Here is an 11,684-nt window from a genome sequence, read left to right on the forward strand (position 1 = left end):
TACTGAGAGTTAAATCAATCATTCAGGTCTAAATACTCACTGGTTAAAACACTCAGATACACAAAACCATCTGAGGAGGGATGAGATTCTGATCCAGGTCTGCAGATGTAGAGTCCAGCATCATCAGCAGTGATGTTGTTGATGGTCAGAGAGCAGCTGCTGTCCATATTTAACCTGGAAGCTCGAGGTGAACTCTGAACAACTTTTCCATTTTTAACCTCTAAGTGAGTTTTGCTTGTATCTCTGTAGTAAAGCCAGTAAATAATGGAGCATGGGTAAGACGATGAAGGACTGTTACAAGGTAGAACAACATTTTCTTCTTCTCTGTGATAGAGATGAAGTTCTTCTCCTCTGGTTCCTGCAGCAGAAACAAAGACACATTAAAGTTTTACACATTTCATTCTTCACAAACAATCATGAAGGTAAAATTATAAATGTGTTAGTCGTCTCTTTTCATGGTGTTGAATTACTTTTACATTGTTCAGTCTTGAGGACAAAAAAGTTAATTCTGTCAGCATTTATTTTTCTCTCATGCAGGACATGTTTACTTTGCAGATACTTTACATTAATGTCTCCATGAAAATGACAGTGAACCAAAGAATCTTTAATTTTTCTCATCTTCATGTGAAAGAAAACAGATTTTTACCTTCAAACTGAAGAACGACCAGAACCAGAACCAGAACCAACATCTCCTGTCCGTCTATCAGCTGCTGAACTGAGAGACTTTTTTCTGCTGCTGATCTGAAAACACTGATGATGTTTCCTGTTTGCGGCTGAAATAAAGGATAAAAACAGCTTCACACCAACACCCAGCATGTATCCTGTAACTCTGCTGTCGTCACATTTATGTCCTTTAGAAACTGACAGAAAAACCACAGATAGAAGGAAGTAGTTTTACAAACTTTAGACAGAAATGAACATTTAATCAATTTTGAACTGATTCACTTTGTAACACTAAGAACTAAAGTGAGTCATGGTTTAGCTGTAGCATCTGATTATAAAGAAAATAAAACAATGTTTCTTTTTTATTTCTATTACTTTCAGTACAGCTTGTTGTCATTTCCTTCACAAACAGGAACAATGATTCATACTAATGAGCTGCAGTCAGTCCACTAACAGCAGCAGCTCTGAGACTCTGCAGACAGAGAATCAAACCGAGTCGGAACAGAATCCAATCAGGTCCAACTGGATCCTTCCAGCAGAGGCTTCAGACTCAGGCAGTGGGTCACATTTGGTCCATGAGAACATTCAACATGTCAGCTAGAGCTGGATCACTGGGAAACAAACCATTCAGTACTACATATCCCAGAATGCTCTGTTGGTGAGTGAGCCATCTGCCAGGACCCACATGCTCCCTCTACTGGTGACAGTTAGTATTGACCTGATGATACATTCGCTCAAAATATTTCACTGTGTAATAAAATCTCCCAGTTTCTGATTTCCAGTCAATAAAAACCAAGTAGAGACTCAACACTCCCTGATTTCAACCTAAACCAGCAGATAATTAACCAAAACTTGAATAAACTAAATAAACTTTGGCTGTAGGCCTGATGTGAATCTGAAGAGTGGAGAATGTAAAACTTCCTCAAAGTCCAGATTCTCTGAACTTCACCTTTCAGTCCCAGATGAAACTCTGAGAATCGACTCGTCTCTCTGCATTACACTCAACTTCACCAGCTTCCATCATGGAAACATGAGTTAGGTCACTTCCTGTTAGCTAGGCTAGGTCAGCCTCACTGCACTCAGTGTTTGACTGCTAATGGATGCTAACACATCAACAGTCAATACAAATCAAACTCAGAACTACTGTTCTGTCAATTCCAGATTGATATAATTACAGCAGTTTAAAATCTGTATGAAGAATTCTGAGTTTAAAGTTTAAAACATCAAGAAGACGCTAACAAACTTTGCCACCTTAAAATCAGTGGAAGAAAATCTGATCCAACAAGCAGGACTCTGGCTGCTGAATGATCTTCAGCTGGTCTTGAAATCTGAACCCTGAACAGAGAAGCTGCAGCAGGTTTGTAACTCTGTCAGCCTGGAGGAGCTGCAGCTCCACTACTGAGAGTTTACATCAGTGCTGTGGTATTAGAAATGATTGGTTTGTTGGCTTCACACAGGTTTTCCTGCATTTTTCCCATCCGCAGCTGGTCAGTCCAAGGTGTTAGAAAGTCAATATAATGTGACTCTCCCTTTTGGCGCTGTGAGGAATCTTCTGAGATGTTTGTGATTTGCCAATAGATTGTAAACTGATCACCCATGTGGTAAAGGGAGGGACTTTGTGCTACTATGCTGTAATTCCTGGTAATGAAAGAGAAATCTTGCATCTTGCAGACATTGTGTGTGGTTTCTCCCTCTGCAGAGATATTTTGAGCAGTCAAGGACTGTAGGCAGCTAATTTGGGATTAGCACCGTGATGGGCTTGGGGCCAAAGTAATCTGGTTGAGGACCATCTTCTTTACTATTTTTAATACTGAAAATACATTTATATAGAGTGAAAACTATCATAATATAATCATACCTTCGGGTTGGTAGTGAGCTTCAACCTTCACTCCGTTTCCTCAAACTGGCAGGTGAATCTTCTGTTGGTGTCGATCTGACGCTTCACAGTTAGAGAGGAAAAACATCTTTGTCTTAAATTGGGCCCAAAACCTTCAGTCAGCTCAGTTTCTGCCTCATCCAACCAGTGGAAACTGTTTTCTGGACAAGAATCCAAGCCATTGTATCTTCTCAGAGAGCAGTGTAATGTGAAATTTTACTTTGTTGGATCTGGTGAGGATGGAGAAACTGAAAGGAAAACAATAATTGTTGTCTCAGTCTAAAAGATGCTAAATTTACTTTCTTCAAAGTGAGAATCTTAGTAAAAGGTTAGGCACTCAGACTGCAGAATGTAGAAAATAAAATAAATAGTAACAAGAGAACATTTTGATTAGATTTTAAGAGCTGTCTCTATGTTACTTCTGCACTGATTTTGTAGATTGATCAGGTTTTCATCAGCATGACAGAGGAAAATAAATAATCTAGAAAATGAATGATTCAGTGGTGAGAGTAAACATTTTACTACACAATACAAGATAAACTAATTAAATCTAAACATCTCCACAGCACGACGTCCACTCTGATGTCTCAAAGTTTGGCCCCGCCCCCAGCGGGGAAACATCTGTCCAACATTTCACCAAGTTGATCAGAAGGAAAGAGTCTGAGTGTTAAACCATTCAGGTCTAAATACTCACTGGTTAAAACATTCAGATACACATCTGACATGGTACTGGTTCCAGGTCTACAGATGAAGATTCCAGCATCATCATCATCGATGTTGTTGATGATCAGAGAGCAGCTGCTGTCCATATTTAACCTGGAAGCTCGAGGTGAACTCTGAACAACTTTTCCATTTCTAACCTCTGAGTAAATTGCGCTTGTATCTCTGTTGTAAAGCCAGGAAACAGCAGAGCATGATGAAGATGATGATGATGATGATGATGAAGATGATGAAGATGATAACAAACAAGGTAGAACAATATTTTCTCCTTCTCTGTGATAGAGATGAAGTTCTCCTCCTCTGGTTCCTGCAGCAGAAACAAAGATGTTAAATTTTTACACAGTTCATCCAACTAAAAACAAACTTGAAGGTAAAATCAGAAGTGTAGTTATTTCCCCAACATGTTTAATTGTTTTCACTTCTTTATCTTAGACTTTATTCATTGTCATTGCACAAAGACACATAACTGAAATGTCATAGCTTGGCCACCGAAGCACACACAAAAACACACGTGTGCCTATAATTACATAAAATACAAATAATAACATATTGCTAAATATATATAACTTAGCATTTTCCAGCAGTCTCAAACAGTCTTAGTGATGGGACTGCTGGTTCTGAGCTAGTTCTGAGTCTGACTGTTCTGCAGCAGATGTTACAGAATCTCCTGCCAGATGCAACCAGATGAACAGACCATGGAGAGGATGGGTGGAGTCAGAGGAGCTGGTTTGCTCTGGCTAAGCAGCATCTGGATGCAATGTTCTGGATAGAGGGGCGTGGAGAACCAGTGATCCTCTCCACTGTCTTCATTACTCTTCAGAGACTTCCGGTCTGAGGCCTTGCAGCTCCCAGACCAGATGGAGATGCTGCTGGTCAGCAGGGCCTCAATGGCTCCTCTATAGAAGGTGGAGAGGATGGGAGGAGGGAGGGAAGCTCTTCTCATTTGTCTCAGAAAGTACAGACACTGCTGTGCCTTTTTCACCAGTGGAGAGATGCGAGTTGTCCAGCTGAGGTTGTCTGTAATATGAACCCCCAGGAACTTAGTGCTGCTAACGATCTCCACTGCTGTCGCTGATGAGGAGTGGTCTGTGGTTGGGTCAAGACCTCCTGAAGTTGACGATGCTTTTCATGATGTGGTTGGTGTTAAACCTGGATCAACAGGGCCATCAGGGTGACCAGCAGGGGGCTCAGGACACAGCCCTGGGGGGGCAGTGTTCAAAGGAATGACAGTAGAGGTGTTATTACCCACACGGACAGACTGGGTTCTGTTGGTGAGGAAGTCCAGCAGCCAGTTGCACAGTGGAGGGTTGAAGCCCAGGGAGACCAGTGTTGACCAGAGTTGTCTGGTGTTGCTGGCATCATGAAAGAAACCTTGGATCTTTTGTCTGTAGGCATGTTCTGCTGCCTTGATGGAGCCGTTTAGTTTGGCCCTCACTGATCTAAGTCCTGCCATGTCACCAGATTTGAAGGCAGCATTTCGCTCCCTCAGCCTAGTATACATCTCCTTAGTCATCCAAGGTTTCTGGTTGGCCCGTGTGACTATGGACTTTGTTCTGTAAGCTTCTCCATACCCCACTGGATGTAGTTTGACACTCTGCATTCTCCTCCAGGTCCGTGTGTAGCGGCCTCTCGGAAATGCCCCAGTCTGTGCACTCAAAACAGTCCTGCAGGTCAGACGTAGCTCCCTCAGGCCACACTCTCACCTTCTTCACCACAAGCTTTTCTTTTGTGATGCTGGGATGAGCATAACCGAAAGAGGATCTGTAGAGCTGAGATAGGGGCAGGGTTGCTCTGAAGGCCTTCTTGATGTTGGTGTAGACCAAATCCATCGTATTTTCTCCTCTGGTTGGAAAATCCACATGTTGATGGAAGTTAGGAGGAACAGTCCTCATGTTAGCCTGGTTAAAGTCTCCAGCAGCATTAAAAACACCCCCTGGTATCTGGATTGTCTGTCAGTGTTGGCATGGTAAATAGTACTCAGTGTTTGCTTGGTGTTGATGCTGGGCGGGACGTAGACAGCAAAAATGATAACGGTCGTAAATTCCCGGGGTAGATAGGAAGGTCTGCATCTCACAATCATGAACTCAATGTCCACAGAGCAATGACTGAAGATCAGGGTAGCGTTGTTACACCAGCTGTTAATGTAAATACAAACACATCTCCCCTGGATTGACCACTAAGAGCATGGCTCCTGTCAGCTCTGAAAGTTGCTAACCCATCCAGGCTGATGGCGCAACCAGGGACAGATGAGTTTTGCCACGTCTCACAGAAAATGAGAATGCAGCAGTTTGTTTCCTTTTGGTGGTTAAATCCAGCTTTAGGTTGTCCAATTTGCTTTCAATGGATCGAATGTTAGCACCAAGATGGAGGGAAGTGGCAATCAGAAAGGGTTAGCTTTTAGCTCAGCTGTAAGTCCACCATGACATCCTCACTTTTGTTTTCTCTCATGCCTTCTCTGGTGCCTCAGTAGTAAACTTGATCTAACTGAAAAGTCCAAGGCTTTGTAAAGTTGTCTGTGTCTCTAAATTCATGGAGTCCAGACGACTGAATTTGCTCAGTAGTCTGACGGTCATGGACTGTTCCTGCGCCGTTTCTCTGAGCTGTTGTAGCAGGAAATATTGACTTAAACAATAAATAGGTTGTATTACCGGGAGCTGAAGCCATATAGGGCGCCGCCATGGTAACAAACTATATTCACTTATATTTACAAACTATTTATATATAAACTATCTATAGTAATTGATATCTTCATTCCCTTGAGAGATCAGATGTTTAAACAATGAAAATCATTTCTGAGCATTTCTTTTGTCTAAATGTGACTTGTATTAAAAATGTTTGCTTCTGTAAGATTATGTTTTTTCTTAATTCTCCACAAAATGTCACAATCAACCAAAGTGTTGTCTAACTTATGTCATCTTCATGTGAAAGAAAACAGATCTTTACCTTCAAACTGGAGCACAACGACCAGAACCAGAACCAGAACCAGAACCAGAACCAACATCTCCTGTCCGTCTCTCAGCTGCTGAACTGAGAGACTTTTCTCTGCTGCAGACCTGAAAACACTGATGATATTTCCTCTTTATGTCTGAAACAATGGTTGAAAACAGCTTCACACCAACACCCAGCATGTATTCTGTAACTTTGCTCTTATCAGTCTTGTGTTTCTTTAGAAACTGAACTAAAACCACAAATAGAAGGAACTAGTTGCTCTAACTTTAGTGAGAAATGAACATTCAAAATGCATCCGTTTCACTTTGTAATGCTGAGACATGATTTAGCTGAAGGATCTGTTGGTGAAGAATATAAACTGAAAAATAATACATTTTATTTTGTCTTAATTTCTAGTTTTCTGTACAACAGATGAGCAGTCAAACAGGAACTGTGATGCATACTAATGAGCTGCGGTCAGTCCACTAACAGCAACGGCTCTGAGACTCTGCAGACAGAGAATCAAACCGAGTCGGAACAGAATCCAGGTCAAAGTTCATCACTTAGGCTTCAGACTCAGACCACATTTGGTTGAGACATAATTCATCTCTACTAGAGCTGGACGGCCAGCAAACAGTCATTCACCAATTATACCCATCAGAACTCACAAGCCCCCTCTACTGGTGACAGTTAATATTGACCTGATAATACAACCAGAAATGCCAGCAGTCTGGACCAGAGGCCATCAGATCAGAGAAACAAACTGAGCTGTAATGATCGCTTCCTTCCCATTAAGATGCAACATTAAAGCAAAGTGTTTTTATATGGACTGTAATTGATGTGATGAAGATGAGCGGAGTGCGGCAGCAGCAGAACGTTCTTCGCTCACTGGGTCGTCAACAGCAAAACGAACCTGAAATGAAAGCAGACATTAACTGGACAAAACTGTATTATGGATATTAACTATATTATCAGAGGAAATTCAAAGCATTATGAATGATTCCACAGTTGATCTGTTTATTACTCTGATGGAAGTTTTACACAGTTTAAAAGTCGATAAATCTTTGTCAAACTGCAAGGAAACAATTTAAAGCAAAATTGTTTAAATAATGTTACAAACTAGAAACTTCAAGTCTGAGGGAAAATATTTGTAATTTATAATCTACATATAAAAGGTATATGAATGTATTCATCATGATTGTTTCTCTTACTTTAATGTCTTTCTGAGGCTTTTTTCTTCCTGCAGTGAAAAACAGAATAAAGTGATTAAAGTGTGTAAATTGTCTCCATGGTAGCTGAGTTTCCTCACCTCTGGTTCTGATGATACCAACAGTGAGTCCAACCATCAGGATCAGTCCTGTGATCTTCAGAGTCAACATGATGAAGCTCAGAGGAGACGAGGCGGGGGGGCCTGAGGAGGAGACGGAGCAGCAACCTGATTGGATCATTTTCATATAAATGAAGAAAGATGAAAATCATTTTACTAAGATGATTGACTGAGCTTCAAAACCAGCAGTGTCTTCTCTCCAACAGACACTATGTATTTTATTTTAAGACAGAATATTTATTTCATGTGCATTTCTGATGCACTTCTGTGATTAACTAAGAGATTTTAAGGCGTTAAATATTTTAATACAACTGAATTTCATTTTTCCTATGGAACATGGAGATCTACATAAAAGGCAGTGGTGAAGAGTTAAAGTGTCCTGAATAATAAGAACATTCATAAACAATCAAAATGACTAAACATTTACACAGAAGCTGATGATTTTCATCATAGCAATTTAACCAACATGTGAAAATGTGTGATGTGATGACATCATACCTTCAGATCCATAGTGAGCTTCTACCTTCACTTCGTTTCCTTCAACAAACTGGCAGGTGAATCTTCTGCTGCTCTGAAGATTCACAGTGAGAAACGAATCACAGTCAGCCTGACCTCCGAACTTATATCCATCACCTTCACCGAACAGTTCACCTCCTGTCTCATTCAGCCAGCGGAGGCTTTTATGAGGACAGGAACCCAACACACTGTGTCTCCACAGAGAGCAGCGTAATGTGATCGCTCCATCACTTGATGGATCAGCATCAGATGGAGAAACTGAAAGGAAAACGAAAACTGTCAGTCTGAAAGATGTTAAAGTAACTGTGGAGAAACTTCACAAATGCAATTTTATCTCAGGCTGCGACAAGCAGAATAAAAAACAGTAACAAGGAAACTCCCTGATAAATTTTTAGATGTTAACTGAATGTTACTCGTATTGATCTGAACTAATATTACAGATCTGAGCAGATTTACATCAACATGATGGAAAAAACAAAAAGTCTAGAAATTAAATGATCCATTTCTTTGATCAAACATTGAACCACAATTAAAGATAAACTGATTAAATCTAAACATCCTCAGCACAACGTTCACTCTGATGAGCGACTTCATGACGTCATCACAGCTTGGCCCCGCCCCCAGATCAGACAGGAAGGAGAAGAAACACAGCAGAGGACAGAAATAAATCTTCATCAAGGGTTGGTATGAAATTAATGTCTTTAATATCATGGATATGATCGTTTCTCTCTGACTGAACAACATGTGACCTTCTGACTGCATCAGGTCACTGAGAGGTTCCCTCATGTTAAAGTCCAAAGAAGTTCAAGGTTCAGAGAAAAAGGAAATCAGAACTGATGATATCAAAAACATCTGTCCAACATTTCACCAAGTAGATCAGAAGGAAAGAGACTGAGAGTTAAATCATTCAGGTCTAAATACTCACTGGTTAAAACACTCAGATACAGTAAGGTGGATCCTGAACCGGATCTACAGCTGAACCATCCAGCATCTTCAGCAGTGATGTTGTTGATGATCAGAGAGCAGTTACTGTTCATATGTAGCCTTGAAGCTCGAGATGAACTCTGAACAACGTTTCCGTCCTGAACCTCCAGCTGAGTGTTTTGGTTTTTATCCGTGTTGTAAAACCAGTTAACGTCGTGGCATGAGGAAGATGATGATGACATGATGTCACATGGTAGAGCAGCTTCATCTCCAGCTCTGTGGTAGAGATGAAGTTCCTCTCCTCTGGTTCCTGGAGCAATAATGAAAACAAATTAAAGTTTTCACACTTCATCCTTCACCAAAAAAAATATGATGACATTAGAAATCCAGAGTATTTTTTCTAATATGTATAAACTGGTAAAACACATATTTAAAATATTCTAATTTCTAGTTGATATATTTATTCTCTGACAAGTTGAGACAATAAAGAATATCCTCTGAACATTTTTATATCTCGAAGTGTTTACTTCTGCACATTAATTCACATATTTCCATAAAATAACTCAAGCCAAAGTTTCCTTTAATGTTTCTCATCTTCATGTGAAAGAAAACAAATTTTTACCTTCAAACTGAAGCACAACGACCAGAACCAGAACCAGAACCAGAACCAACATCTCCTGTCCGTCTATCAGCTGCTGAACTGAGAGACTTTTCTCTGCTGCTGATCTGAAATTACTGAACAGTAGTTCCTGTTTGTGGCTGAATTAAAGGATATAAACAGCTTCGCACCAACACCTACAAACTTCTGTGTTTTCTAGAAACTGACAGAGAACCACAGATAGAAGGAACTAGCTGCCTGAACTGCAGTTAGAAGTGAACATTTAACAGAAGTGAGGCGTTTCAGCTGAAGGAGGTGCTTGTGAAGAACAGGAATCATAAACTGGATTATATAGCTCAGATTTGTTTTGTCCAACCTCTATAGATGCATTTGCATCAGTGAAAGAGGAAGTGTGAAGTTTGCAGTCAGTTCTCTAACACCAGCAGCTCTGACGCTAAAACAGAACAGAATCAGGTCAAAGAGAAGCGCAAACCGGCCTGAGAGAGAGACTTCCTAATGTCTGCTAGAAACTAATTATATTTATACTACAAGTCCCAGAATGCTCTGCGTGTGAGCTGGTCATTTATCAAGACAAGCCCCCTCTACTGGTGACAGTTAGTACAACTAGTCAGATCAGTTGAAGAAACCTGTTGTCTGGCCATCAAAATAGATAAAAAAGAACCAAATTGTTTCTTAATAATATTTTTCTTTTTCATTTTTATCATATTAGAGAAAGTTTCTATTGAAATTCAACTCAGACGGTAATAAACCAGAAAAAAGACTCTTTCCTACATTTTATTTTAAAAATTTGCCAGGCAGTTTCTATGCACAAAAAGTCAACACTTTCATGAGTTGAGTTCTTGTTTTGAGAACATTGAACTGAATTATCATGTTTCTTTAGTGTTTAAAGTCAACAGAATGAAACTGATCTTATTGTCTTTTAGCTGGACTTATTGTCTTATTTTCTTTTATGGATGAATGAAAGAGATACAGTGAATTTCTCAGGGAAAAACTTTGGATATTTCATGGACAAAGAGCTGCAGCACTTCAGCTGCAGCACTTCAGCTGCAGTGCTGAGTGTCAGCACTCAGCTGACACTCAGCGTCAGCTGAGTGTCTCATCAGGCAGCAGAGTTTCAGTTCAACAACTGGATCTTCCCTCCGCCGCCTTAATTCATGTTAATCTGCAAATGACTTCATCACATTTTTAACCTTTATTTTAGAGAAATTATGCTAACTAAATGAGAACTAGTTTTTGTTAGAGCTGTTAAAAAGTTATATATTGAACAATCAAAATGAATCAGTTCATTTTAACCTGACTAAAGTGAATTATAGTTCTTGTAAAGGATAAATAAAACGTTGTTTTGCTCTTGCTTGATGTTCTGAGCAGAAAGTTTTTCTGGTGTTGAAGATTTCCTTGGTTTTCTGAACTTGACTTTTTATAAAATATGAAATTTTACTATTGATCATTAAACACAAACTGTGTGACTGAACATCAGAGCAGAGTTTGAAAATAATAACTGTTACTTCACATAATAGATAAATGCAACTTTTCAGCTAATGACAAAAAATTATTTAAAACAACCAGCCTGCAAAAATAAGCCTTAATATATATTTATTAAGGAATACAAATAATAAAAATATGAAGACGGTGCGAAGGCATACATATGGATGCAGCATCAAAATGAAGCATTGTTTTTATATGAACTGTAACGGATGTGATGAAGCTCAGTGCAGTGCGGCGGCAGCAGAACGTTCTCCATCATTTTCATAATCCACTGTGTCGTCATCAGCAGCAAAACGAACCTGAGATATTTAGAGAGAAATATCAGAGCAGAAATTTATTTTACTACAGCATCTCCTCATTAGTCAGGTAGAATAACAGCTTTACACAATTTAGAAGTCAAAAACTTTATTTTCTAACAAGATTTAAAGCAAATACTATAATGGGAAAATATTTAAAGCAATACTGCTTAAGTACTTTGACAGTAATTTGACAGTTATTATCTACATATGAATATGTATATGAATGTATTTTTCATGATTGTTTCTCTTACTTTAATGTCTTTCTGAGGCTTTTTTCTTCCTGCAGTGAAAAACAGAATAAAGTGATTAAAGTGTGTAAATTGTCTC

The 11,684-nt window shown here is 39.4% G+C and overlaps 1 protein-coding gene across 1 annotated transcript in view; it reads right to left on the reverse strand.

Moving 5' to 3' along the window:
- The window catches only part of LOC103146782 (uncharacterized), a 30,375-nt gene that overhangs the window by 13,047 nt on the left and 5,644 nt on the right, over positions 1–11,684 (reverse strand). The window contains exon 6 of the mRNA XM_016677898.1: positions 8,075–8,106. Within this exon, the coding sequence (XP_016533384.1) occupies positions 8,075–8,106 (32 nt within the window). The remainder of the gene's footprint in view (positions 1–8,074; positions 8,107–11,684) is intronic.

Source organism: Poecilia formosa, unplaced genomic scaffold (genome assembly GCF_000485575.1).
Source record: "Poecilia formosa unplaced genomic scaffold, Poecilia_formosa-5.1.2 Scaffold168, whole genome shotgun sequence".
NCBI classification, from domain to species: domain Eukaryota; kingdom Metazoa; phylum Chordata; class Actinopteri; order Cyprinodontiformes; family Poeciliidae; genus Poecilia; species Poecilia formosa.